This window comes from Poecilia reticulata, chromosome 5 (assembly GCF_904066995.2).
Source record: "Poecilia reticulata chromosome 5, P_reticulata-male-v2, whole genome shotgun sequence".
Classification (NCBI taxonomy): domain Eukaryota; kingdom Metazoa; phylum Chordata; class Actinopteri; order Cyprinodontiformes; family Poeciliidae; genus Poecilia; species Poecilia reticulata.
Window position 1 is genome coordinate 11,986,495 of NC_088834.1, and position 27,199 is coordinate 12,013,693.

The window sequence follows — 27,199 nt, forward strand, 5'->3', positions numbered from 1 at the left end:
AGGTGGGAGAATCTGTTGAGAGAACTATTGATTCACTCCACTAGTCAGCGCTTTGTAACAAGGTGCAAAAAGAAAGTCATTTTTGAAAGTGAGCCATAAGATAAGTTTTCTAAAAGCAATTCAGGAAGCATAGTAAGTATAAAAATAAAGTTGTTCATGCTTTCCTTTTAGTAGGGAGAAAGAGTTGATGAGAACTAATAGAACTAGCAAAGGCAATTGTTAAAAGATTGTGCTCTAGTTGTTATGATATCTGTTGTGGGTGATGACAAAAAGGCTATTTTAGAGTCTAGAGATGGGAGCATGCTTAGCATCAGGAAAGGAATCCTAAGCATGCTGCCAGACCTCTAATAATCTCTAGTTCTCAAGAGCTGCTATCCTGCAACTTTGGTAAGGCCCAGTCAAAGTCCAGATTAGTATCCAATTGAAAACTTGAGGTCAAACTTGAAAGTTAATTCTAAAATGTGTTATCTATGCAGTCTGAATTTAAACTTCTTTGCCAAGGGAAATGAGATTTCTGTCTTCAACCTCAAATACAGTCTCCTACAAATGTAATTCTATTATTGACTCTGATGGACTGAATATATAGAGACCACCCACTTTCTGACTGTTATTAGTAAAAAAATAAAAAGTGTAAAAACAATGTAAGACTTTTTTTTGTTTCTTCCACTTAGCAATTATGTTGGTCTCACATAATATATATATATATATATATATATATATATATATATATATATATATAATTTTTATCAAAGTTTGTGATTATTCACATGTTTGTGGGTACTAACACCTTTGCAAGAGTGTTTACTTTTTAATATTAGCTCTAACGGTTGAAAAAAGTAGTTAACATTTTTGGGTCTCATGAAAACTTTTCAGACAAGCATTCAGAGTGATCATCAGACATTATCTGCATCTGAAATCATGATCCTTAGCAGCTACTGGATTGTTTAGGTGTTGAAAGGAATCTTCCCATCAGCAGTTGGCTTGCCCACCAGAAAAACAAGCATTTTATCAGCAACTCCATTGTTGCGCTTACACAGCTGAAGTTAAACAGTGGAAGATTTTGCTGTTTTTCAGATAACTCCACACGACAGGAAATTCCTTGTAGTGTCAACTTTCTTTTTTTTAAGCAGAAATATGCAGATCAGCCTCAAAGTAGAACATCACAGTATTGGAGGAACGTAAAGACTCTTTTTGTTGAAATCCTACAAGCTGACTATGAATTCTGTCATCCTAATTCACCAACTTTATCAGCTGTGATTCCTCTCCCCCTCCCTGGTAATGCCTAGCTTAAATGAAAGACTTAATAGTTAGCAGAGGATTTGTGGAAACACACACTACTGATCTCACCATCATCTTTAAGAGCATTTTCTTCACACACATTGTATTTTCAGTACAGAATGATCAAAGTGGATGCAAAATGCTGCCGTTCATGGACCTAAATTTTAACCTTTTATTTATTTATTTTATTTTTGCAACCCCTAGCTTTAATGGTTAATTTTCCTGATTGCAACTGTCAAATCAATCAATCAATCAATCAATCAATCAATCAATCAATCAATCAATCAATCAATCAATCAATCAATCAATCAATCAGATTTTATTTGTATAGCACATTTCAGCAGCAAGGCATTTCAAAGTGCTTTACATAATTAAAATAAAAACAGCATGTGACATTGAATTAAATATGGTATAGTGTACTAAAGTCTTGAGGCTGTCAGTTGAAACAAGTAGAAAAAGATTCAATGTGTTTCAATTACAATTCTTGTGTGATACATCTTTCTGGATGGATGGATGGATGGATGGATGGATGGATGGATGGATGGATGGATGGATGGATGGATGGATGGATGGATCGATCGATCTGCAAAATGTTTACACCAAAACACACAATTGCATCTTTGCTCACTTGTACAGAAACGTTTCTATGACTTGCAATAGTGCTGGGAGAAACTAAGTACATGATACAACCATTTGCAAAGCTATATAGAGCAGCAACAACTTTAAATTGTCTTTTTCTTTGAGTCTCTCGAGTTGTTGTTGAGGAACTTTTGTCCATTCAGTTTATTGTGGTTTCCATACATTCATCTCTGCACAGTTCTTTCAAGGGCAGCCAACCACAGCATTCAAATCAGGTCAAGCTCTGGATTTTAACTGTCTTATTGCAAACCTTTGATTCTTTTGTTTCTCATCTATTCTGGTGTAGGAATCGTTGCTCTGTTTATTGCCTTCTTTCAGATGGGGACGTTTTGTCCGGTAGATGGACATTTAAAAGGTTCCACAAAGACGGTAAATGTCCCTGTTCTCATTGTGAAAATGTGCTGTAGCTCCAGTTTTTGCCATTTTCTTTTAAGGATTACATGCTTAAAAGACTGGGAAGAGTTGGTTCTAAGATATTTGCTGATGGCTCTTCTTGTTGACAATGGGTTGTGGAAACACACAGGACCATGACTATCCAAACCAACAAACTCCTAAAACTCCTATTTTATTAGAGGTTGTCACCTTTCCAGATTCATTTAATCATAAACAATCATTTTGCATCTGCTGGCAGCTACTTTACCTATTAAAAGCTATAAAAGCAGCAACCCTGCACTTAGTGTTTCCTGGGATTGTTCTGATGGGAAGACAGAAAGTTGGTGTAGTGCTGAAATCTGGGACTCAGTCTCCTGGTTTTTGATGTTAAACCAGCAGCTCTTTGTAAAGTAATGAAAGGTCCATTATTTTGATTCCAATCTGCCTTTCGCCTGAGTTGAGTGATATCCACGCAGCCATCATGACTCTCGGCCTTCCTGAAAACATAGTTCTTCTACAGTCTGATATATCGATGATAGTGCCCTTAATGTTAATCAGTGAAAGGAACCCATGCACCTTGATCCTTTCCGTACCGGAACCTTTTATTGCCCTCTGATTAGCACCAGACGATGCTAGTGGAGCGGCAACACTTGTGACAAGAGTTCAGTCTTCATAAAAATAAACCGCAGCCGCTGCTTTTTTTGGCTCTGCATGTGCCAAATGCATGTCATAGTAAAGAGTTATTAGGATAAGGCTAAGGTAGAGTGTAAAATGGCTAAAGCCACACCTCTTTGATAGATAACTGTTTGTTTTCATATGTCCTGAATCGAATTTGTGATCCAATATTTATGAAGATCAATTTTGCAGTCATAGACATCTAATTTTACTGCTACTTTTACATTCTGAAGTTCTGCGGTTCAATCACTTCGGCAGGCGTACAGATGTTAGCATGCTCATCGTCCCCTGACGCCAGTTTATTACAGTTGCGGTCTCTGTGCTTTACACAACTGTCAGTCCCTCCTTGTTCATCTGCTGTCATGGTTATGTAAAACCTGAAGCCGCAGTGGCTGAGCACGAATGTTTGCAGTCAAACATTCACTCATCACTTAAGCACTTAAGGCGTTCTCTGAAGCATTCCTCCCCCGTCGCATGTAGTGATATCCCATCGCAGCCCATTTGATGTGGTTAGTCCATGTTCGAGCATAACAGCTGGGGTGTGTTTACGCCAGTCAAAGGGGTTAATTAGTCTCCTGCACACAATAGTTGTCTGAAACCCCCATGTGTTTTGCTTTCTTCCAGCAATGCGCTGCAATGATGCATAAGACAATAATTACTTGTTTCTTATTTTTCAATTGTTGTGCCTTAACTCTGTAGCACAGAGTCTGGCTTTTTATTTCACGTAATAAATCCCATAATTCATGGAGATTTTTTGAGAATAAACCATCTTTGGTCATAGATTTCAAGGTTAGCTTTGCATTAGCTACACACTAACTTTTATAATTTTGCAACGATTTTTAAAGATTGTTAAATTTGAGAGTTTTATAACTTGCTTAGAGAGCTGAGCTGCTTACGATTAGCTGAGGGCAGCATTAACCATCAGGAGTTTGTGAGATTCTCAAACTAGATGGTCACCAGCAGAATGAGGCAGGATGTTTCCACGCTTTCATGTTGAGGCCAAATTGTGACCCTGCCATCTCAGTGTTGCACCTGAAATTGATTTTCACTGGGCCATCTGTTTTTTCAATTGGTTAGTGTTCTGCCACAGTAGCCAATCTGCTTCAAGGTTCAATTGGCAATGCAGTCAGGCCTTTTATTCCACATATGTTGAGTAGATATTTGAGCTATCGTTTTGTTTCTATCATTTTAAATCACTTTACCCATTCTCCCCTGACATCAAGGCCTTTTCTACACCAAACTGCTGCTTACCCAACATATCTTCTTTTTTTGTACCATTCTCTAGGTCTTTGTGAATCCCAGTAGAGCACAGTTTTTTAATTTTTTATCTACATTAGCCTATTGGGCACTTAAAATCATGCCACATTCACTTATTTAAATCCTCCTATCGCCTATTGTAGTGATCTTTTTGAACTTCAAAATGTCTAAATGATTCACTTATTTGCTTTTATTGCTTAACCAGTTGAACAGGTGTACCTAAAAAAGTGGCCAGTAAGTGTTTAACAGAAATGCAGAATGATCTGTCACCAAGGCACTGTTTATGTTGGCGCGCCTGCCAAGATATTCGCCCGAAGCACAGAAACATTGCAAACCCTGTGTTAGGCAGAGCTCTTTACAGAAACTTTTTTTTTTTTCCCTCTCATACTGATAAGATTTTTTTTTATTATTTTCAAAAGACACAATGGTGTTTCTTCCTCTACACTGTAGCTGAAGCTGAAGGTAGAGGACAAAGAATTTTATATTTAGTGAAAATCTGCAAAATCTGCAAATTAAGTCTATGAAACATCCTTTTGCTGACATGTTGTTTGTTTCAGAGCAGCGTGGTTTGGTTTGCTCAGCTTCTTGGCTGCATCCTGAAGTGATCCAAGGGAATCGTGCAAGGCTTCCTGGGTCAGGAAGTAGTTTGATCTTTAATGTGCTGACCGATAGTCTGTGGGGAATTACGTGTCAAATTCCACAGCAATGTCAATTTGGTCTTTACACTGAAAGTGGTTTTCCAATGTTCTGCAATCCAGCCATGTTCAAACAGGCCTTGGAGGTTCTGGGTGCTATAGGATGATCTTAATCTGGTGTGTAAGTGACTTAAACAGACAAAGAAAGCACTCCATCTGCCTTATTATGCACATTCTTATTCCAGATGTTTATTTTCACATGCAAGTGGCTCAAAGAATGCAATTATAGAGTACATTCACCTGAAAACGAGAAATTTGAACAATGCCAAAGTCGACCTTGTTCATAATTTCCTATACAACAAATGAATTGTGCTTTTCAGGTTTCACTTTAATAACTTGTTGCATTTTTATCTTTGCCTCTTTATTGCTGGTCGGAAAGTTGGATGAGTCAAAAGAACTGGGCTGAATTTATTTGCACATAACCTTTGATATTCATAGGCTTAAATCAAAAGAATCTTGATTTAAAGAGTGAATAAAAAACTTAGTTCTGCAACTTTACACTTTAATCGACATTAAAATAATCTACATTTTTGGCTGTTATTAAAAAAAAAAAAAGAGCTCCAAGAAAAAATCATCCTCATAAAGTTCCTGACTTCCAACTCTTGAATTAGATGAATGAGATGGAGACAAATTTGCATGAGGAACTTCAGTCAAGACTTATTTCAAATTCAACTTTTTAAGTTGCATCTTCAAATAGTTTACTGACATTGCAATTAGTTAAGGTTCAGTTAGTGAGAATCCTTCCTTAGATTATTAGTTCAGAAACCTTTTGACACCTTTTCTGCAAAAGCAGATGTAGTAAATGTATGTGAAGAACTTCCAGCACCTCTCACCAATTATTTCTATTGGCTTACTACATCTTGACACACAAATTGTATCTCTGATTGGTTTAGGTAACTAAATTACCTAGTTACATAGTAACTAGTTACCTAGTAACTAATTGACTAGGTAACGTCATGACTTAAAGACATTTGCACCAAACAGTTTTGTTTCCACGTGTGACCTGATTGTTGGCTCATCAAAATGACTGAATGGTGGGAGAGAGCAACAGCAACACAGATGGTATCTCTGTCATGTCTTGAAGGTCGCAGGTTCACGTAGGTCATGTTGTGAAAGAGAAAAGCGAACATCCTATGCAATATGCTGAAACCATTTCACACATCTCTCAGACTATTTTTGAACTCTATCTTTAATTTTGTTTTAAAGAAAACGTGTACAAACAGTATGCTGATATAGTAAAGTCACAGACTTTCTCTTTCTGCACTTTTGTCATATCAGATTCACAAATCTCAATGTATTATTAGGATTTTATTTGATATAGCAGCACGAAGTAGCTCGGAATTGTGAGCGGAGGCGAAAAGGTTACTAGTTTGCTAAATAAACAGAAATATGAAAAGTATGGTATAAATTTGTTTTTGTCTTCAGCTTTCATTGAAATTACAGCTCCATGCCTCTTGATGTATGTTGCCACTTAGTTTGGGATCTAGAGTCATCTCTTTCCAAACATTTTGTAATTCATCCTTTGAAAATGGCAGACGCTCATTCAGACTGGACAGAGAACATTTCTAAAGAGTTTATTTGAAGCATTGAGAGCGATTCTTCATTGTCTTGATGTCTGGACTGTGGAGTTGGAGACATTAACACATTTGATCTCATTGTAGACGTGGCAGTACATTTGGGTTTTCAATCAGTTTGCAGTTTCTTTGGGTTTTCTTTAATAATTGCCCATTCATTTATACATATTACTACAAGTCTGCTAACTCATTATAAAACCTCAACAGGTAATTGATTGTAATGGATTTCATGAAAGGGTATGAGAGTAAAATGGAGCAGTACACAAATACAAATTAATATAATTTTTTTTACTTGTAAAAATGTATTTTATATTTAATCTCAATAAAATACAGTAATGACTTTGTAACATAAAAATGGGGGAAGAAAAGTGGGATATGAATACTTCTGCAAGCCAAAATAAACTTGTAAGAGGATGATTTTAATCATTGTTTACTTTCACAACTTTTGAGGTTTTTACAGGTGTCACTTGGTCAAAGTTTCCTGGAATATCAATCCTTATTTTTGTTCCGTCATCTCAATCAGTCGCTCATCAAAAGTAAATATTGTGAGCAGCTACAACACCAGGCTCATAACTCACATGAATATCTGTCATTTTACTTAGTGCAAGCCTGAAGGACAGTAAAACCATGACATTCTGAGGTAGCAGGGAAACCCAGCTGCAGCACTTTGTCTTCCGTGGCTGGTGTGTTCATCCTTCTCTGGCAGGTCAGACACTGCTGAACATCAGGTTCCTATTACTACCACATTTTTATATGCTCATAATTTAGCTATAAAGTAGTTAATGCCTTGTAATAGGATTGTAAATGTCCACAGTATGTTGAGCCTTATGCAGATGATCATTTCCAGGTTTGCTTCATGATGGCTTTAACAGGCTGTAGCTAAAAAACAGCTGGTTAAAGGTGAAAGTCTGCTTTATCACTTTACAAAGAAAAGCAAAGAAACCCCACAAATATAGGGGCAGGAAAATAAAAAACAGTCTCTTTGAGCAACATTTTCATGGCCAATATCCCCCTTGAAATAAATTACTTCACATTGCTGTCGGTCACAGTAATTTTTTTTGTCTTCATTTAAAACTTAAATCTTGTTCTTTGAGGACTGTTATCATGCAGGCACAGTGTCGCTCCCCAATAAGCTGAAACTAGTGAAGCTCCAAACATGAAGGCTTTGCAGAGCACTGCTGAGGTTTCCTCAGACATTCTTCACTTTGTGGTCCAAAACTTTAGTCTCGTTTTCTTTATTTCTTTACACCCTCATCATTTCATTTTTTTTCTAATCCTTTTACTTAAACCTCAAAAATGAAAGAAAAAAAAACACAATTTTGCTCAAAGGCAGAACTTAATGACTTTATTTTTCGTCTGGACAAAATGGTTTGATAGTCTGAAAGGATAAAGGCTTTTTTTTGTGGGGGGAAAAAGCTACTTGCTCAACAATGTTGTGTATGTTGGACACAATTACCTGCCCCATTTGTTCCACTTTGTGTTATTTAAAGAGGAAACCACTGAGGATTACATTATGTACTGAAATGAACATGTATGTGTACAAACTGATTTACATCCCCAAAGCTTTCATCACTTTGATATGATGAACCTCAGTGTTGATGCACCAATGCAAAGTTGTGTGGAACACAAAGAAAAGGATGCAGAGTTTACAAATGGTATTCATATATCTGAAGGTGAGACATTTGCTGTTAGCTTCTGATTCAGTACTTTGTTGAACCACCTTTAGCTGCAATACAACTGAAGTGTTTGGCTGCATCTACAGTGTTTTTCTTGCTATATCCATCTTCCTATCAACTCTGACAAGATCTCCTTTCCCTGCTGAATAAAATTGTTCCCACAGTATGATTCTGCCACCACCACGATTAAATTCAATGAAAGGAATTGGTTGCATAAGATCTCTATCTAGTTGTGTTGGAGTAAAGGAAACCAAAAATATATGAACGTCACACTTTTAAATACATTAGATTATGTATTTTTTTATTGGTCTATCGTTTACAAAAAGAAAGCTACAATTTCCTGATGTGACTGGAACAATTCAGAACACGTCAGACCACATGAGTGTAAGGCGCTGTTAAAAATATTTGCTTGCTTAAGAACAATATATGTTGAAAATGTAATGACTAATACTCCATCATTTTTGCCATAATACTGAGGTGGATAATAATTCACCATGTTTACATTGGGTTCACATATTCAATCACAATCTCAAATGAAAACCCAGCTCTGTTATTTCTCTGAGGTAATTAGGTTAAGTCATGAGAGAGCGGCTCCGAGCCTTTGAAGGAAACGCGTCTCTAATTAGAAGGCATGCGTTCCCAACACAGGGTGGGGTATACGTCCCTGCCCTGCTACCTGCCACTGCAACCTGCACAGCACCCTAATCTCTCATAATTGTGCTGACTCTGCATGCCATCCCACCCACCCCCCCGTGATATTAGGCTCTTTACAGCATTCCTGATGAAAGGTCTGTCCTGGTCACAGTTGGGGTAAAAGGTCATCGCCTCTGCGTAAATCAGAAGTGACACAAGTTTGCTAAATACACTTGGAGGAACAATCAGTTTGGTCTCGAGGTTTCATAGCCCAGAACTGCTCTGAATGTTCTCTATCGTGCTGCACATAAGACACATTTCAATGCATGTGCATCTTGTTTCCTTTGCTATTGTTTTTCTCATCAGCTTCTTCTATAGCCACCCATTTGTGTTTCCACTCTGGTTATTAGTCCTCAGCTGTGATTTATTCATTTTTCAGTAGGAACTAAATTCTTTCTTCCACCTCAGTAACAGGACAAATGCATAAAATGTTACTTACCACGATAAACTGAACTGGTTCCTAATAGATGTGCAGTAAAACTTTGAGATGGAATCAATTGTTTCGCAAACTGAAGTTAAGATGGTGAGTGTTTCCTTGTGTATCATAAAATGTGTGGGAAAAGTTCACACTGATTATTGTAGTTATGTCAATTTACACTTCAGTTGTTTGCTTAGCTTTGATGAATAAAATAATTCAATACATCACAGAAATTGTAGCTTTTAATGCTTGCACTCTAAGTTCGGGAAATGAAGAGCCTGGGAGGCGGAGCGGCTCACATGAACGACCTCAGGGTTTTTAATTGGGTGAATTGAGGGGGGGACCAACAAAAAAAAAAACAAGTATACCCAATAAAATAAAATATATTGTAAGCTTTAATTAAAACTGGAACATGTTTGTCTCTGTGGCTTTTCCTCAACCCATCTGGTGTTTAGGATTGTAGTCTGAGCATTAGTCAGAAAACATAAAAAATTTAGAAAATCAGGCACAAATCAGAGACTAGAGCATAAAATATGTTTTCTTTTTTTTTTTCATTTGAATGGTTTGAGACCAGATCATTTATATATTAAAGTAACTTGTCAAACTTTCCCATAAAGGTTGTAAAACTCCCTAATAGTACATCATGTCATGGTCGGTTTTTCTGTTATGTTGCTGTAATTTTGCCTTAGCGAAGCTTCCACATGCACGTGCTTTTGACATCATGAAAGACATAAAGCAAATGATCTCAGTTGTTCTGCGATTATTTGCATCAGCACTTGTCCATATTGATCGTCTATTTCAAGGCAAATTGTCATAAAACATATGAAATCCGGTCTGATTGAGGCGTTTCATTAAGATGCTTTGGAAGTCGAAATGATTATTCCCTCAGAAATGCTACATCACCTGCTACTCCTGTTACAAAGGCAAGCTCATAATGACCCCAGTTGACCTCTAGCAATGTCATTATTCTAGTCAGCAAGCAAAGAATAAAATCTTATTGTATTGGTTTGTTCATGTAACAAAAAGCAAATAGATGGGAAATATTTGAATAGCAATACAAACAGAGTTGTACCAGTCAAAGCTCTTAAAGTAATTATTGCCATTGTTTGCTTCAGGCTTTACCATCAACATCTGTATTTATTATGGTTTATGAGAATTATTAGTCACATTCTGACTCAGACTTATAAGGTTGAATCCTCTCCAACGTCAAATGCTTCAGAAATGTTAAAGTTTTTCTGCCATTGTAACGCTTATTATTTCCATCTGATCAGTTTTATTCTGGTGGCTCTTATCAAGTCATTAACATAACGGCACACAAAGCAGAATTAGCTGCTTTCCTTCTTTAGTGCACTTATTGAAAACACATCTAACAATTAAAGTATTTACTTTTCATCATGACTGGAGGAACCTGCCTCCTGCAGCCCTGATTATTATAAATGATTGCGGTTCCACTGAAACTTTGAAATGCTTGCGTCAGCAGGTTTTTGTCTTGCATCTCACAGCTGAATTTGATTTTACACTAATTTAAACTACATGGCATATAACCAGTTTAACCAGCTAATATTTAATTAAAGGTTCAAAGTATCCACACAAAGTCTTTCTTTGGAAACCTTAGTAATCCTCGGCCAACCTTGTGGTTATATATTTTACAGCTGTTCCTTCCAACTTCGACCAACTGTGGGAAGACGTCACACTTGTGCATGTTATGCAATAGTCCGTCTTAGTTTATTCCCTCAGTACACCTTTACCATGACATTATGTGATGTATCCTCCCCACAGGGTGACTTTTGTGTGTTGCATATCTCTCAAATGCAGCTGAGAGGCAGACAGGCTGGAATCACAACAAGTAATTTTTGGATTCCTGCGGCGTCTCCACGTGATTTCGCAGGTGTTAAAGCCCTGGGTCAAAGCTGGGAAAGACATGCCCCAACAGGGAGCACACAGAGCACACGCTAGGGGTCAGAAGGGCAAATGCCCGAGGTCCTTGAGGTGTTTCTTACTCATGTCCATTGGTGTCAAACTCAAAATATCATCAGCAGCAGCTGCGTCTTTTTTTTTTTTTTTTTAGGATTATCGTCTGCAAAAGGGAAAGAAAATTACTGGCAGAAGCAAGAAGGTCCTGGTTGTTTTTTTTTCTGTTTTCACTATATAGATGAAACAACAAAACAGTTGTAATTTTTTATTTTTTTTGCCAATTCCCTAAAGTGACCTGCTACTAGGGAACCATCATGACTCATTGTGATTCCAGCTGCAGCTTGGATTGACAGCGTTGTAATATTTATGCTTAGCTCTAACACACACACACACACACACACACACGCACGCACGCACGCACGCACGCACGCACACACACACACACACACACACACACACACATCTGTAGTGTGAAACGGCTTGCTCCCAATGAATGTAGCATCTAAATCAAACAAACTGCACATGAGCACACATGTGTGCAGACAAACCCTCTAAAGTTTTCAATACAGGAAGAAGAAATGGATAATCAAAACAGGGATTAGAGGACTTTAGGTTCAGCCAGAGCAGAATAATCTCTAAGCAAACTCAAACGTAGGAATTTAGCTTGTTTGATATCACTTACAATACTTGTGAGGTTAAACATGAACAAATAATGGAACTGGAGGTTAAAAGGTAATGTGCTGCTTACAGATTGCTATAATTTATATCAATAGTCCAGAGTCAGATGGCCTCTTTGTGACTCTGCCGGTTAAATGTTTATGTGCTTCCTGTCTCTGGTTTATTGCTCAAACTCACCTCAATGACTGTGCAGTACATGGAAAACAACACAATTAATTTCATTATACTATCAAAACTATCCATTACAAATTTAATATAGATTTTTAGGTGCACTGCTGGTGCTTTGAGCTGTTTTTCTTCAGGGTGGAATTATAATCCAAAAGATATCTTCAACACTCCCGTGGTTCATTTAGGCCCCACAATTTTTTTTTTTTACTGTGTGCAGACTGGTGGGGGCGCACTGCTCCCCCCCCTGTGTGAGCTTTTACAAGGTTTTTATTTCTGTGTGGTTTTGGAAACTGATGGTCTGACGGGACATTCCCTCCCCCTCTTTGACCGTGACATTTGCGCTATAAGACCACAGGAGGGTTACAGAAATTCACTCAGAGTTTTTATGCACCTAAGGACGCATATGCTTCAAATTTTTACATAGACCACAAGTGATCTTTTAAATCCACAAACTTTTGTTGCAATAAATGAAATAACTTGGTATTGAATTATTTCTCTTGGCAGTACTGAGTTTCACTTCTTGTCAAACTTTTAAACGTAAGGTCCATAAATCCAATCGTGATCGTGAAGCTTATTGACTACCTCCTTTGTCTTTTCCCAAATTGATTTTGCGACACTCATTTCTTTCTCTGTTGGTGCCCTCTCTGTTCATGTTGATGCTGAAGTGAATTGAGTCCAATTACATCCTAAGCAGTTTCCACTCATTTTGTCAAATGAGTGATCCTGTGGCACAGTTGAAGGATAACGATCCCAAGCACAATGACACTGACATTTGAATAGATACAGAAGGCTAATTTGGAGTTTCTGGAAAAACCTCAACCTCACTTAAGTTTCATAGACTGTGCAGAAAACTGGGTTTGTGGCAGGAAACCGGTGATTTAAATGAGCTCCACCTTTTCTGGTAAGACTGGTAAAATATCCAGTAAGAGTTGAATCACATGCTTGTTGTTGTGTACTTTCTCTGCAACCTGGTAAGGGTATAAATTTATATTTTAGTCTCTTTGTAAATTACTTAGGAGCCTGCGTGCAATAGGACAGATTCCCAGTATATTCACAGTTGTGCACTAAATTGCGGTATAGCCTTCGCACCCTGGAAAAGGAAAAGTTTAAATTCACCAATAAAAGCAGAAATGTAATCATATTTGTCTACTTGCAAGTTCTTTACGGATCTATGCATTTTGTGATGGCTTTAGATGGATTGATCTTTGTTTTCTGTAACATTAGCTCTATATTCCAGCTTTTCGATTTGAAAACCTGGATTATAGCGCTACATGTCATAACCATGACGGAACCACACACCACCTGTTAGTGTGGTTAGTCTTTTATCATTAATGAGATGTTTTAACCTTTCTGTTTCCTGGCAAACTTTTCCGTCTTTGAACTCACATTTTATCTTAACAAGTCATCTGCCATGTTTGCCACAATTACAGCTCTTACAACTGGCATCCAATAAGAGTGGAAATTGAAAGGTTGGAAATTAAAGGATACCGCTTAAATCTCTGGCATAATTCAAAGCGGTAAACCAGAGGGGGAAAATGTTGTGCCATTGCACGCACTTCAAAACGTATGTTGTGTACTGACAGGAAATTATTACAGCTCTGCAGCTGCGTTTTACTAACGCCATGAATTAGAGTGGAGCAGAAACACTTGGTATCAAATTCATAATGCATATTATCACCTTGCCAAAATAAAAATTATGACCCAAGTCATTTTTTGCCAAAAGTGAATTTATTTTTTGTCTTAATTATCATTTGGCTGAATGAGAAGGTGATTTTTTTTTCTTTTAGCCTAAATTACTTTTGCCAAAAAAAAAAGAACAAAAAAAAAATACTTAGGCTATTATTTTAGGAAGGTGACGATATGCAACTGCACATCTGGGCTGTGGCACTGAATTAACAGCAGGGGGCAGTGTTGAACTTAAGCTGATTATTTACAGTAGAAAAACTGAAATAAAAAGAATGCAGTTTGAGTCTTTTCTTATTAGTGACCTTTAGGCTTTTGAGACTAAGGTAGACAAATATTTGGATTTTATTTATGTACTATAATCAACTTTCATGCAGTTTCTTACTTTACTTGGCATGGACAAGGCCAATAGGTGAACGAAAAAGCGACATGTTACTAACATGCAGAAATAATTCGCAGAAGATTGTGCATGGAGGTTTCTCTTAAATTTGACACCATGTGAAATGTACACAGACTTCTAGGGTTCATAGTCATTTCTTTTTAGTGGTAGATGAGCTTTGTCCATCTACTTGCTGTTTGTCAAATGGGTGAAAAGGTTTTGCCTGGTCAAAGGAGAAGGATGGGTTTTCTGCAGGAGGGTGTGAAGTTAATTGTCAGCTTTAGCTCATAAATGGTTCAGTAACATGTTTTAGATCATGTTTCACCAGTTAGGACATGTTTGGGTCAATAGAAGTGAAATCCTCCCCCAGCTCTTCACTGAACGAAACCTCTGGACTCATATGCGTCTGCTGGAACCGATACGTCGTCCTTGTCTTTATAGCACCTGGTAAATGAAAGCAGCTGTGTGACTGAAATATAAGCAGGAATGGACCTTAGAAAGCACATTACTGCGTTTCTACACCAGCAGGTTTCTAAATCAGGCTCCTAAAATGAATCAGGTTGATTCTCTAAGCATCACCTGAACTCCTGATCCTTGATCGATTCCCGTAATTTTTCCTGTTCATGACCTCCCTGGGATAATATCAGAGGTCCGGTGGTTTTCTTTGGCCCGGCGAGCCTGTCGTGATCTGCTGAGACATTAGGCATGTCCTCCTGGGAGCAGTGCTGGTTATCCTTATCAAAGGAAGTCACACAATACAGCAGAGGAATGTAAACCTCGATGTCGGCAGCAGCTGAACTTGGGGGCAAAAAACCTGAAAGTTTTTATTTCAGCGTTGGATATTTTTCATTCTTCAGCAGGTTATTTGGGGACACATTGTCCAAACATACATGTTTTCGCCCAGTTTTACAGATGTTTTATTTTAGATTTCTCCTGGAACAGAAGACAGAGGTTCAGTTTGGCTGTTAATATAATAACTTTGTTGCTGAAAAGTACACAAAAAGACCATCTTCAGAATATGGATCACTTGGAAGAGCCAAAACAGTTTGTAATAAAAATTATATCAGTTGTATGTAGCACTTGATTTAAGTCACATGTTTTATAAAATTTAAAAAACACCAACATTTACCACGTATCTGAATTAACAAGTTGTAATTTGTAAATTAAAAGTTGAACTTGGATCTAAATATTTATTATATTAAATAACATTTCCCCATAAAAATATATTAAAAGCATGACACGCTCAGCTCTGATGGACTTTTTCTTTCCTGCATTTTCCAAATATTAATAAATCTCACCAAATTAAATGAGTTTACATTATGTAAAGTAGTTATTTTGACTGTCTTTGGAACTGCAAAAAAATGATCCTGGATCACAAAATATGGTTAAGTCTATGTTCACCAAATCAGGAAATCTGCATCTGGAAAAATATAAAAAAATATAAACAACTACATTTTTCTGTCTTACCCTGCAGCATATTGCTTCTGTCATAGCATAGCATTGTGTTCTTTAAATTGTTCACATCATGTCATGTTACATCTACAAACTTCAATGTGTTTTATTGGGCTTTAGAGTGATGGACCAGCAAAATGAAATGGATACTTGTGAAGAAGAAAGAATTGGATGCATGAAAGATAAATCTCATTTGAAGTCACTAACAGGTTTCATTCATTCTCTGTATTTTAGCTCCATCTCTCCTCTGATTTATTCTGATTTACACCTCCTGCCACATCCATGTTTTCAATGAGGAAGGAGTGATTGATGTGGGGCTTTTGGTTTTCTGTTACACACAAGGTTTTGTATGTTGGTCCAAAATGTTCCGTGTTTTCTTGACTCTGTTTGTTGAATTATGATCCTTAACGAACCTCTGAGGGTTCACAAAATAGTTGAGATTAAATAGATTAAATTAGATACAGATGGACTTTATTATGTAATTGAAATTGCTTGACAGATATGCACTAAAATGTTTTATCTCTCATAAAATCCCACTGAATCCCAATGAAACGTTGGTGGTTACGTGAGAAAATCTGGAAAGGTTAAAAAGGTTGGCGAACTTTACTGTCTGTCCTGCATAAACTTTCTCAAACATCTAATTAGATGTATATTATTACACATAATGTACTAGGAAATATGGTTACTTTGTCAAAGACAATTTAAAACATCAGTACTGTGTAACATTAAAGTCAATATGAAATCTACTTTTTCAAGGATTATTTGCACTGAGAAAACACATTTTTGTTCTTTTCAATAGTTGCCATTTTTTCAAGTAGATACTTAATTACAATAAGGTTTTGAGTTATTTGTAGTTTATAGAATAATAAAAAAAGTAAATTTTACTTAAACCCAAACCAAACAATCATTGAATTGTAGGAAATAAAAGACTCCAGACAGGCATGATTCACCTGCTGTGTTCCCAGAGATCTGCATCATGGTTTTCTGTGACTCGTTCTGTGGTTTAACCTTGACCTTTGGCCTTTGACTGTGACTTGGAGCATAAATCTGGACTGCCTGCAGACCATGTAGCCCCAGGCATCTGACCCCTCTGGAGGGTGTGCCTTCAAGGTCTCGGGTCAATGAGAAGAAACTAATTGTCGTGGCAGAAAGCAGATCTTCTCTTACTCAAAGTAACTTTTTTACACCTTGTGTCTCTGGTTAAAGGCTGTCCAGGTGATACTGATGGATGGGTTAGCGTGATATATGTGGGACTGAAAAGAAAAACTGGACACATAATCATGTTTCATAGAGAAATTAAGTAAATTTAAAATGTAATAAAAATGAATGGGTTATAAGCAAAGTTTAAACTTAAAAAAAACCCAAATATATGTATGTGTGTATGCGTGTGTTTAAGGACATGAATAAATAAATCACAGGAGGAAAAATAAAGAATTGGTTTAAAAATAAAAACAGCTCAAAACATAATCAGTAAAGATGGCAATTTTTTTTTGTTCTTAGTGTACAGCTTCTCCTGTGTCCTCTCTTCTCGACCCATGACACTCTGACATTCCTGCTTGCTTATTGGGCAGAAAGAGGCTGGGAACCGTGACCCTGGGGCGACCTGGGCTTCAGCTGCCACACAGGTGTGTGACCCTCCATGAGGACCGAAAAGACGAAACGACATGTTCAACCCAGAACCTTAAACTCTCACGGTCCAGTCACAGACTTTGGGTCACATTCAGAGTCATAACTGTTTAATTCCTGCTTTCTTGTGGTTGTTTGTGTGTAACATCTATTACATCAACCCTTATCCCCCATCAGGCATCTCTCTCTTGTGTCTTACCTGCAAAGATCACACTCCCATCTAGTTGTCCTACAAATTTTGCACTGTCATACACAATCTGATCGCTTTTCAAGCATTACTATTCCAGTAACTAAAATATGACAACAACCTCGGGGGTCACATTTGGGGGTCGCATTCATTGTTTGGTTTATTTTATAATACGTTTTGAAGGAGGTCTTATCTGAGAGACACAGTGTGTCTCTTGGGATTGGTAGCAGAAACAGTGCTACTTTTCGGTGTGGTTTCCAGATGCCCTAAAATGAAAGGGAAATTGCTTAATTGGCAAGTAAAACATGGTGTTATTTAGTAAAGTATGTCATTTCTTGTGGGGAGGAATTTTCTTTGCACCTTAATTCTCTCTCTGTGCTTTGATTGGCCTTTATGATCTCAAAGAAGAGCTTGAATGTCAATTTGTGTCACTTAAATGTTCTTCTTTCTTTTAATTCGTTTTTTAAATGTCAGGAAAGGATTCAATCTTTAAAACCATGAGAGCAACAATTTACAAAAAAGAAATAAAAATCCTAATGGTACCAACTACAAAGCATAACCTCGTCTGGTGAAAACCCAGATGTACAAAATGAAATGTCAATGCAGGGAAATGTGAGTCTGGTTTAACAATCTATTAGATAATTACAAGTTTTATGCTCAATTTCCATATCTCCTTTTCAGCAGAATCTCTGTAGCTCCAATTATGGTCTGCTATTCAGTCAGCACATGTATTTAATAGAGGCCATTATGTGTTGCTTGGGATTTGGAAAGAAGGATTTTATGTGGTTTGGTTGATTAAAGGTTTGAAAGCATGTTCAGTTGTGGGAAATGAAATAGGGTGTAGCTTTTGTTTTCAAACTTTTTATTTTAAATCAAGATAGAAGAAGGTGGAAAGAGTCTCGTTGTCACACATTTCTTTTGCCATCCTTTAATCGTAACTGGACATGTTTTTACTTTATAATAATTGCATATTTGTCCTGTTCATTTTTCCTGGAAGCTGGTTCTATGGAAATACATTGGAAAGGAGCACAGAGTCTGGAAACATGGCGTTTAAGTCTGCTGTGCATCTTTTAAACATTTAAAGGGAAATTGGTTAACTAACTACAGTTATGTAGCTCTTTACTGGTCTGAATGACTACTTAAAGTGCTTTACAACACTACTGAACACATTCACACACACACACAGACACAACAATTACACATCTGTGTGTATAAAGGGGTTTGAGGTGCTACTTTGACACAACCTGGAAGCTGGTTTGAGTGTATTGCACAGGATCTCAATGAAACACATTAAAGTTTATCACTGTACTCAGTGGTTCCCAAACTTATTCTCCTGCCCCCCCCCTCCCCCCGCCAGTGGTTTCCAAACATTTTCTGGGCCCCCTCTATGGATTGCAAATAGCTGTCTAGTTGAACGACTTGTGCGAGCGGGGGAACGACTTTTTTGGAGGGCAAAATGAATATACGTAACTGAACATAGACAACATCAGTAGCCTACAGGCTACTTGTAGACTACAGGCTAAGCTTAAGGTGCTGTATTGATATTAGCTAGTCATCTTTTAGCTAACATTACCTTCATCCAACAGCTTTACTCAACAGTCTGTTAGTTTGGGGGAAAAACTGTGAAAAGTTCTTTGAGTTTTGCTGGTTTGCTGCCATGATTCTAACACACCTGTGCAGCTCCGCACAGCAGCAGTAGGTCTCCTTCACTGAGGTGTAAACCCAGCGTCGTAGCGCTCATGTTGCGTTTAAAGGCGGCTCGGAAAAACAGGTTAATACATGTTAACAACGGATTAAACAGTTTTAACTGCTGATAAAAGTGACAGAGGACACAGATATGGGAAGTGTGGAAGCCCCTACTGTATCAAATTGACATAGGAATAACAGAGTTGGCCATTCTAAGATAAAAACCCAGCGCATACAGCGTTCCGGTTTTTTTTCATCCAGACGGTCCCCCCCCGCCACCCCCTCCTGGCGGGGGGGGGGGGGGACCCGCCAGTTGCAGAGGTTTGTGAACCTCTGCAACTGATCAAAATGTAAAAAAATCGAAGGGATAGATGTGCTAATTGTAAGTTAGGTTTGTCTGCATGAACATTTGTTGGATTCATTTTGTCTTGTTTTTCTTCTCTGCAGATGTGAATGAATGTGAGGAAACCAACGGAGGCTGCGAGGCTGTTTGCTGTAACACCATAGGAAGCTTTTACTGCAGATGTCCCTCTGGACAGAAGCTGAACGAAGATGGCCAAACATGTGAAGGTTTGTTGTGTTTTCATTAGTGTTACTCCAACATTTTATACATTTTACTTTTAATGTGCTCAGACACACTCAAAAAAATGGTTTCTTTAGAAAAATAGTTATACTTTAGTTATTGTTTCTAGTTGCCGTTTTCTATCCAGATATCCTGAAATGCGTGTAAAAGGTAACATGTCATCTGACTTATAAGACATTTAACTAAGCTGTTCATCTTCTTGGCCTCTAGGACGATATTGGATGCTTTTTACATTGTTTGTGCATAAAGGTGTTTTTTTTAAGTGTTTAAAATGTATTTATATTTGATACTTGTTCAATATGGACTGGTGTAAGATCCTTGCATTATGATCACTTTGAGTACAAATACCAAGAAAAGAAATTTGACATCTGTGGCTAAAAAAAAAAAAAGTTAACATTTTGACTTTTTGATCAGAGTAAAGCAAAAATATAGAACAATAACTAGAACATCAGCTCACAACTACCATTATTTCCAGAGGTGTACTTATTTCTATGTCTTAGCTGGTGTTTCTGGAGAACCTCAGTGTGATACATTTATGCAGAATAAAGGTTTCTCTGTGCAGCAGCCAATCTCAGAGGAGGGTAAGGCTGTCTGCCGGGGGAACCCACAGAGAGATTTGATCCAGGACCCGGTTATTTAGAGAGCTGATGTGAACGTTGTCACAGCTGGCTTTCATAGCCATCTGCCCTCTACCACTGCTGCAAACAGTTACCCGCAGCATTAACGTCCTAATTGTCTGTAATTGGTAGAAATATTAACAGTGGTAGCAAAACGCTGGCTGGAAGCCTTGGATGTTGTACATGTTTAGGTTTACGGCTATGTGTTTGTTGCTGCATCTGCAGAAAATGATTCCCTTTCCTCTTACATGGAGAGTTTTAGACCAAATGATTTGCTCTTCAGAGGAGACACAAAACAAGACCACTCAGTGTGGAGTCTTATGATATTGGCAGACTGAAGCATTTGATCAATGGAGAAATTTTGTTCCCTGTAATAAAAAAAAACATACAAGCTTGATGTTTTTTACAGTTTGATCCTCATCTGAAGCCCTCAGCCACGTTCCTTTTTAGGAATGGTTTTCTGGGACTCGGAGGATGCCAATCAAAATAGAAGAGCCCGGCAGTAACAGCTGTTACGCTGCCGGTGGAGTAGCAGCATCAACACCATGCTGTCATGTCAAACAGAGTTTACAGCTGAGGCATTTTACAAGCCTGAAGCTCTGCCAACCTCTGGCAGGTGTCAAAATAATGAGCAACCAAAACCAACATGGTTGCTCCTTTCATTTCTGAGGTCAGGGCATTTACTTTGAGGGTTGTCCTCTTTGTTGGCAGACGAATTCATTGTTGAGCTTAGGTGACTGTGTTTTGCACCAGCCAGTGGTGTTCATGAGCGTTAACGTTTTGGACATGTGAACAGAACAATGCTTTGAAAATTATGAACTTAAACTGAACGCAGCTCTTCCTGTAAATTGAGGCCTTAGAACCAAACTTTTGCTGATATATGCATAAATATTTGCAATATTTCCCATCAAAAGCAAGAATTTGGTGACTGGTGTGTGTGCATGTGCATGTGCGTGTGTGTGTGTGTGTGTGTGTGTGTGTGTGTGTGTGTGTGTGTGTGTGTGTGTGTCCTGGTGCACACAGGACAGTTCATTTTGTCACATAGACATATCTATGTTTGTAAACACCTGTTAAACGTAACAGTATAGACAATGTAACATTGTATCGATGAAAATAGATGAAGCTGAGCTGTTTCTGCTCCCCTGTTCTGTTGTTACAGTGCAGAACCTGCTTCAGGCAGGCGGTGACACCAGCTGGGATTTTGTAGGTTCCTTTAGAGACGAGCAGAGGAACGGAGCAGCAGCTTAATGCATTCTGTCGCTCGTAACTTATCTTCCACCGTCACAAAGGTACTGCTAAAAGAACAGCACAAATGTGTCTTCAGTTTACATGACTGATATTTCCGTTTCTTTTGAGCAACACTGTCTTGTAGTGGCCACAATTCAATTTGCAGCCAATGGGCCATGTTTCAGTCAAAATGTCATAATCATTTTTGCTTTCTTATTACACAAGCATGAAAACATATGAATGAGAGCAGCTTTGTGGGAATTTTGCCAAATTAAAATACATGTTTTTGTCTATGTGAGGAAAGAAAACAGGAGGTGTAATACCAGAAGAAGCTGGCGAAGGCAATTATTAGGTTGACATTTGCCTTCAGAAACACCTCAGTTTTCCTCAGCAGGGATTTAAGGTGTTTGAAATATCCCTTCAGCTTTTTGTTCCGTATTTACACAATAGCATCGTTTAGTTGTTGTCTGAACTACCACGATCCAAATCTCCTGTTCCACCAAATCCCAAAAATGCTCCTTTGGGTTGAGATCTTGTGACTTTGCAGGTCATTGCAGTACAATGAATTTGTTGTCATGTTCAGAACAGCTGGAGATGATTTGGGCTTTTGTGATGATGCTCACATGGTTGTAAAGAGCCTAAAAGAGGGGCAGGAAAATATTTCCTGCATCATGACATCACCGGCCTGAACCGTTGATCTAAGCAGGATGGATCCATTATTTTGTGTTGCATAAGTTGCATGAATGAGAATTGGTCCTTAGTCGGACTTTAAATTCAGTTCTAAATATTTAAGCAGTGAATGAATGAATTGATTCAGATTTAATCTGTGTGATTCAAATGTTTTCATTTGAAGACCTTTACCTTACACCAGAAACTCTAAAATATTTCTGAGAAGAGGTTTTAAATTTGTGTTACTGAAAATGCATAAAGTCATTGTATCCTGCCGAGCTTTCTAAAAGTCATTTCTCTTAAGACTGTGAAAGCGATGCGGACAATAAGAATGCTTTTTACGCTTTTATAGGTGGTATTAAGTGCTGAAGTGGAATGTATGTGCTGGCAAAAGATGAAAAGATCTGGTGCTAAGCTCCTGAGCACACTTTTTTTTTCCTGCAAGGCTCATTCCTTTCTCAGATGTTTGGATTAAAACCATTGAATTTGACTTTTGGCACTTATCAAATTTGGCATTACTTTAGTGGCATTTTTTTTTTTTTTTTAATCTACGTCCATTTCAAAGGACTGGACGACAGCACATCCTTTAGTCTGCTCGCATTCTTTGCTCTGTTGCTATTTGCCCCAATAAATCCTGTCTTTGAATCACACGGATTTCTTTGAAGAAAAGGTAAAATACAGAGGTCTTTAATGAAATGTTATAAATCAGGAAGAGAACAAATCAATCACTGCAAGATGGTAGAATAGAAAGATAATTTATTGGGGGTTCGAGCAGAACAACGCAGAGAGGACGTTTGGAGCGAAAGGGGCATGTGAGGACCGGAGAGAAAGAGAGAGGAGGACCTACAACATGGTGGATTCTGCTTTGTCAGATGGGAGGGTGAAACAGAGAAGGAGATGGAGGCAGAGCAAAATAAGAGGTAGTCAGCATGGGATGTCAGTCCAGGACTCTTCATTGAGTAACTAAAAAGTAGGTGCTGGATGGTTAAGTTTCTCTACTGAAGGCTTTGTGACAAGGTTGACTCCAGTTATGGCTTTGGCAGCAGGATGGTGGATTTTCTTCCTGGTGCTCATTGAAGCAACGGCATCTCTGGCTGCAAACTACCCGTATGTTTACTACAGAAGAATCTGTCACAGGCCTCACTGTTACTACGGCTATCATGGCTACAACACTGGCTACTTGCCTGCTGCAGGTAAGGTTTTTAATACAAAAAGTAGATATAGCAATGTAAAGTTAGTGTTGTTTTATTTAGCTTTGGGGTTATTTTTCTCTGATCAGAGATTAGTGCACCTGCAGACATCAGCTATATGTTATTACAGATGCTTTAAAAAACAAATAAAGGAGGAGACTCTCCTGTGCATGTTATAGACCGTTACTAAATTATCCTGTTTGACTCGTTTGGATTTGGCACAATAGTTTGAGGATAACCGTACACTGTAAAGCCTATTTTATTTTTATTGTTACCGGTTTGCAGATAAATCCTTTTCTTATATGTCATGTTTGGAACTGAGTCAAGACATTGCAGAAATAGCGGCTGTGCACAATAAACGCGTTGGCTTTCCTAAACTAATGTGAAATATCTCTCCTGTGAGACGACACCGTGCCGTGTTCAGAGCGTTCATGCAGCCGGCATTAAAGCCAGCGGCTGCTGAGGCTTTGGCTCCGGTCCGCTGAGGATCGTGTTCTGGATGTGGAAACTTGGGCAGGAGGCTGGAGGGGATCTGCTGACTGACTGTGAGACTGCAGCCGACAGCAACTAAGCTCTCATTACAGGAAAAACCAAAAGACTGTATGCTCCATTGACGGAAAAATGCATGGATGGCTCCTGCCAGGTTTCCTGGATGAAGTGAAACTCGGACTTGGCAGCAGAGACCCCAAGAGGAAGAAAGTTTAGGAGCTTGCTTCTGCTCCAAATGCTTTATTTGAAGACACTGTTGGACATTACTGGGAAACGGGTTTAGCCAGAGGTTTTACAGGAGCTGCTATCCAAGTAAATGGAGAAATAGTAAGAATTTTACTCTTACTATTTTTGCTATTCTTGATCTAATAACAAAAGCAGAACCTTTACAAAATTCCCTGCAGAGATTTTACTTTAGTATTTGACATGATAAGGTTGATAAACAGTGAACCTTGTAAAGACATGATTTATATGCAAATAACTCTTACCACACTGGTGCAAAGTAACTCAAATAGGATGCAGATTGTCCAGATGCATCGCTGCGTTCATCCAGCAGATCATGAAGTTCTTTACATGGCAAGTTTTTTTCTCTGTGCGTTACAAATGGTCTCCTATCTGCATTTATGACTTCCCAAAGGGCTACAAAAATTATTACTTTCATCCCCATATTCCATATTTTCACACAGTGCAAGAATTTACGCTTTGCTAAAGAGTGAAAAAAAAAACCTTTGTGGTGAGTCCAGACAGCCTCTGCAGGGGAGGCTCCAGATACAGGGCAGAAATATCACTTCAACCTGGATGCATAAATACAGTGGATGTCTGCCTAATTATGCTTCAGTTTTCATGGCATCGTCCATTTTGGGATTTTTCTGTGGAATTTAACTCCAAAAAAAAACATACCTATTTGCAGATTTTTCTCATAGAGCATAAAAGAAGATACAGAATGGGCCATTGACGGGTGTTTCCAAATCTCCAGCCAGTAGCCAAACCAGGAGCGCCATTTATTTTCCTTGGTGCTAATTGACTGAACCCACAAGTGTATTGATAGACTTTAAAGCACATTTGTTAGGGATGCAGGATTTATCGGTATTAACATCAAGATTGGCCAATGTTATTTATTTTTTTTTATTTTTTTTTACAGTATCGGTCTGATAAGTGAAACTGGATCATATTAAAAACTGATGTTTATTTCCATCTCGTTTGTGTTTCTGGTAAATGTTTGGTCATATTAAAGGTAGTTTCCCCGTCACATTGCTTTTTTTTATTATCAGATTTTCTCTATCAGATCACGCCTAGTGCATTCTGCTTTGCAAAATCTCCTCTGGAGTTGAAAGTAAAAATAGACAAAACCCATAAAAGACCCTTTATATTTACATTTTGACCTTACATCTACCTATATCTATAGCACCTCTGTCGCTGTGTTGTAAAAATCACCCTTTTGACTTCGGTTTTGAAAGTCTGCTTTAGTAGAGATAATCGCCAAGGAGAAGTCATCCTGTATCATCCTATCCTGATTTTATATTTTCAGTCTTTTCGGTGAAGAAGAGAAGAAAAGCGCCTGTTGTCCAAGGGACTCACCACCATTCCCTACCAATCCCGCAAAACATTTCAAACACATTTATTAAATATGTTAGATTGTAGAATCCCCGAATTTGTAGTAAAGGTATAATAAAACATGTACATTGGTGACTTAAAAGATTTTTAAGTCACTGCTTCAGTGAGTGTTTGTGACACAGCAGGTCCAAAACACTGCTAGACCTTCATTGTCTAACAGACCTTCATTGTCTAACAGACAATGAAGGTAATTTATTACTCATTTCTGGGAAAAGTCTTCTGAAATTAAGATACTCTCTGCAGAACCTCATTTCATCAAGTGATGTCATGTATTTGTGTATGAAATGTGTCCCTGGAGAGTCTGATTGTGTATTTTGTCTGGTTGGATATACAGTTTGTTTTATTTTCACTGTTCGCTGTCATTTTGACAGCATGGAATTAAAAACATGCGGTTTGTGGTGAAGCAAACTTTCTGCTGCAGGGACAGCAGTCGTCCTGCTCATCAAACTTTCAGATCAGATCTCTTTTCACACAGATCTCAGTGAATTCTTGAAATAGTTTCCTGATGAAAAAACCTGGCCTAGGTCAACATTATTGTGAACAACACACCTCACACTCGGGCTCCTAAATAGTGTTTTATGATGTGTTAGCTTGTTTTACAGACCTCAGCCGCAGCCAAACAGTTTTCCTTCCTTTTTTATAAGAGTCACTTGTTGCAGTCTGAAATATTTTCGTTATATCTACTCCAATAGTTTAGTCAGTGTTGGAAAGAATAGGTGACTAATGTCCTAATCATTCCGATCTCAGCTGCTAGAAACTCAAATGGAGACGGGCTTCATATATTATCTCAGATCTCACGGGGGGTCTGCTAATGAAATTTATTAATTTTTGACCCCTGAAACCGATGCCGCCCAGAAACATGGTTTGTTTGATTAGAAATCAGTTCACATGCGAAGGCTGTTCTATTTTCCTCACCACAATATTCTCAGATGGAAAGTCCGCCTCTTCTGTTTGTTTATTCCCAACGCAGTCGGCTGAGAGGAATGTTTTGGTTTTGCATCTTCTGGCTCAGGTTTCCATATGCTTCTTCACTCGCGGGGGTGAGAGGTTCTGAAGAGCTGCAGGAATTTAAATGTGCTTTTAAATGTTCAGTAGTTGTTTCCACATGGAGGTAAATGTTTGTCTGAACTGCAGTGAGCTCGTAAAATACTCCCCCCTCCATTCTCATCCATCATCTCCTCTCAGCTGGAGGTGCATCTTTGTCCTAAAGCCTGACTTATTAAGACACTCTCACACTTTAGCAGTTCATTTGGGATTTCTTTTCTCGTAATGAGGAGTTTTGCTGAAATTGTACATGTCCGTTCTTCCTGTCTGGATCTTCTGTTCAGATATAGATGAATGCCAGGTTCATAACGGAGGCTGCCAGCACAGATGTATTAACACCAGAGGCTCGTACTATTGTGAATGCCACCCAGGCTCCAGGCTCCATGTGGACGGTCGCACCTGCCTCAGTGAGTAGATTTGGAAACATTCACTGCTGTCGACATGTGGGATTAATGGACATATGGGTGCATGTTGAACCATTCTGGTGCAACACATTGATGAAATTACTGATGGTGCTAATTAAAAATATGTAATGGGAAAAAAAAGTAACAAAAACACGTTTTTTTTTCACAGACTTAACTCTTGGAGAGATTTCAGTGTTGGTTCAAATGCATTTGTTGGTCATTTTATTGAAGTTTGACATGGGCATTTAAGTCTTAATGCTGCAGGTGACCGCTTTGGAGCAAAAACCTAGATGTTCATATATTCATTGGAAG

General features: G+C 38.2%; 1 protein-coding gene across 3 annotated transcripts in view; it reads left to right on the forward strand.

The window, feature by feature from the left end:
- megf6b (multiple EGF-like-domains 6b) overlaps window positions 1–27,199 on the forward strand; it is a 65,502-nt gene that overhangs the window by 13,602 nt on the left and 24,701 nt on the right. For 2 of the 3 annotated variants that reach the window (XM_008408564.3, XM_081607022.1), the window contains 2 exons: window positions 19,498–19,620; window positions 26,768–26,890. In XM_008408564.3, coding sequence (XP_008406786.1) covers window positions 19,498–19,620; window positions 26,768–26,890 — 246 coding nt within the window. Of the gene's footprint in view, window positions 1–19,497; window positions 19,621–22,894; window positions 23,340–26,767; window positions 26,891–27,199 lie in introns of those variants that run through there. The other variant, XM_008408566.3, reaches the window with a different exon arrangement.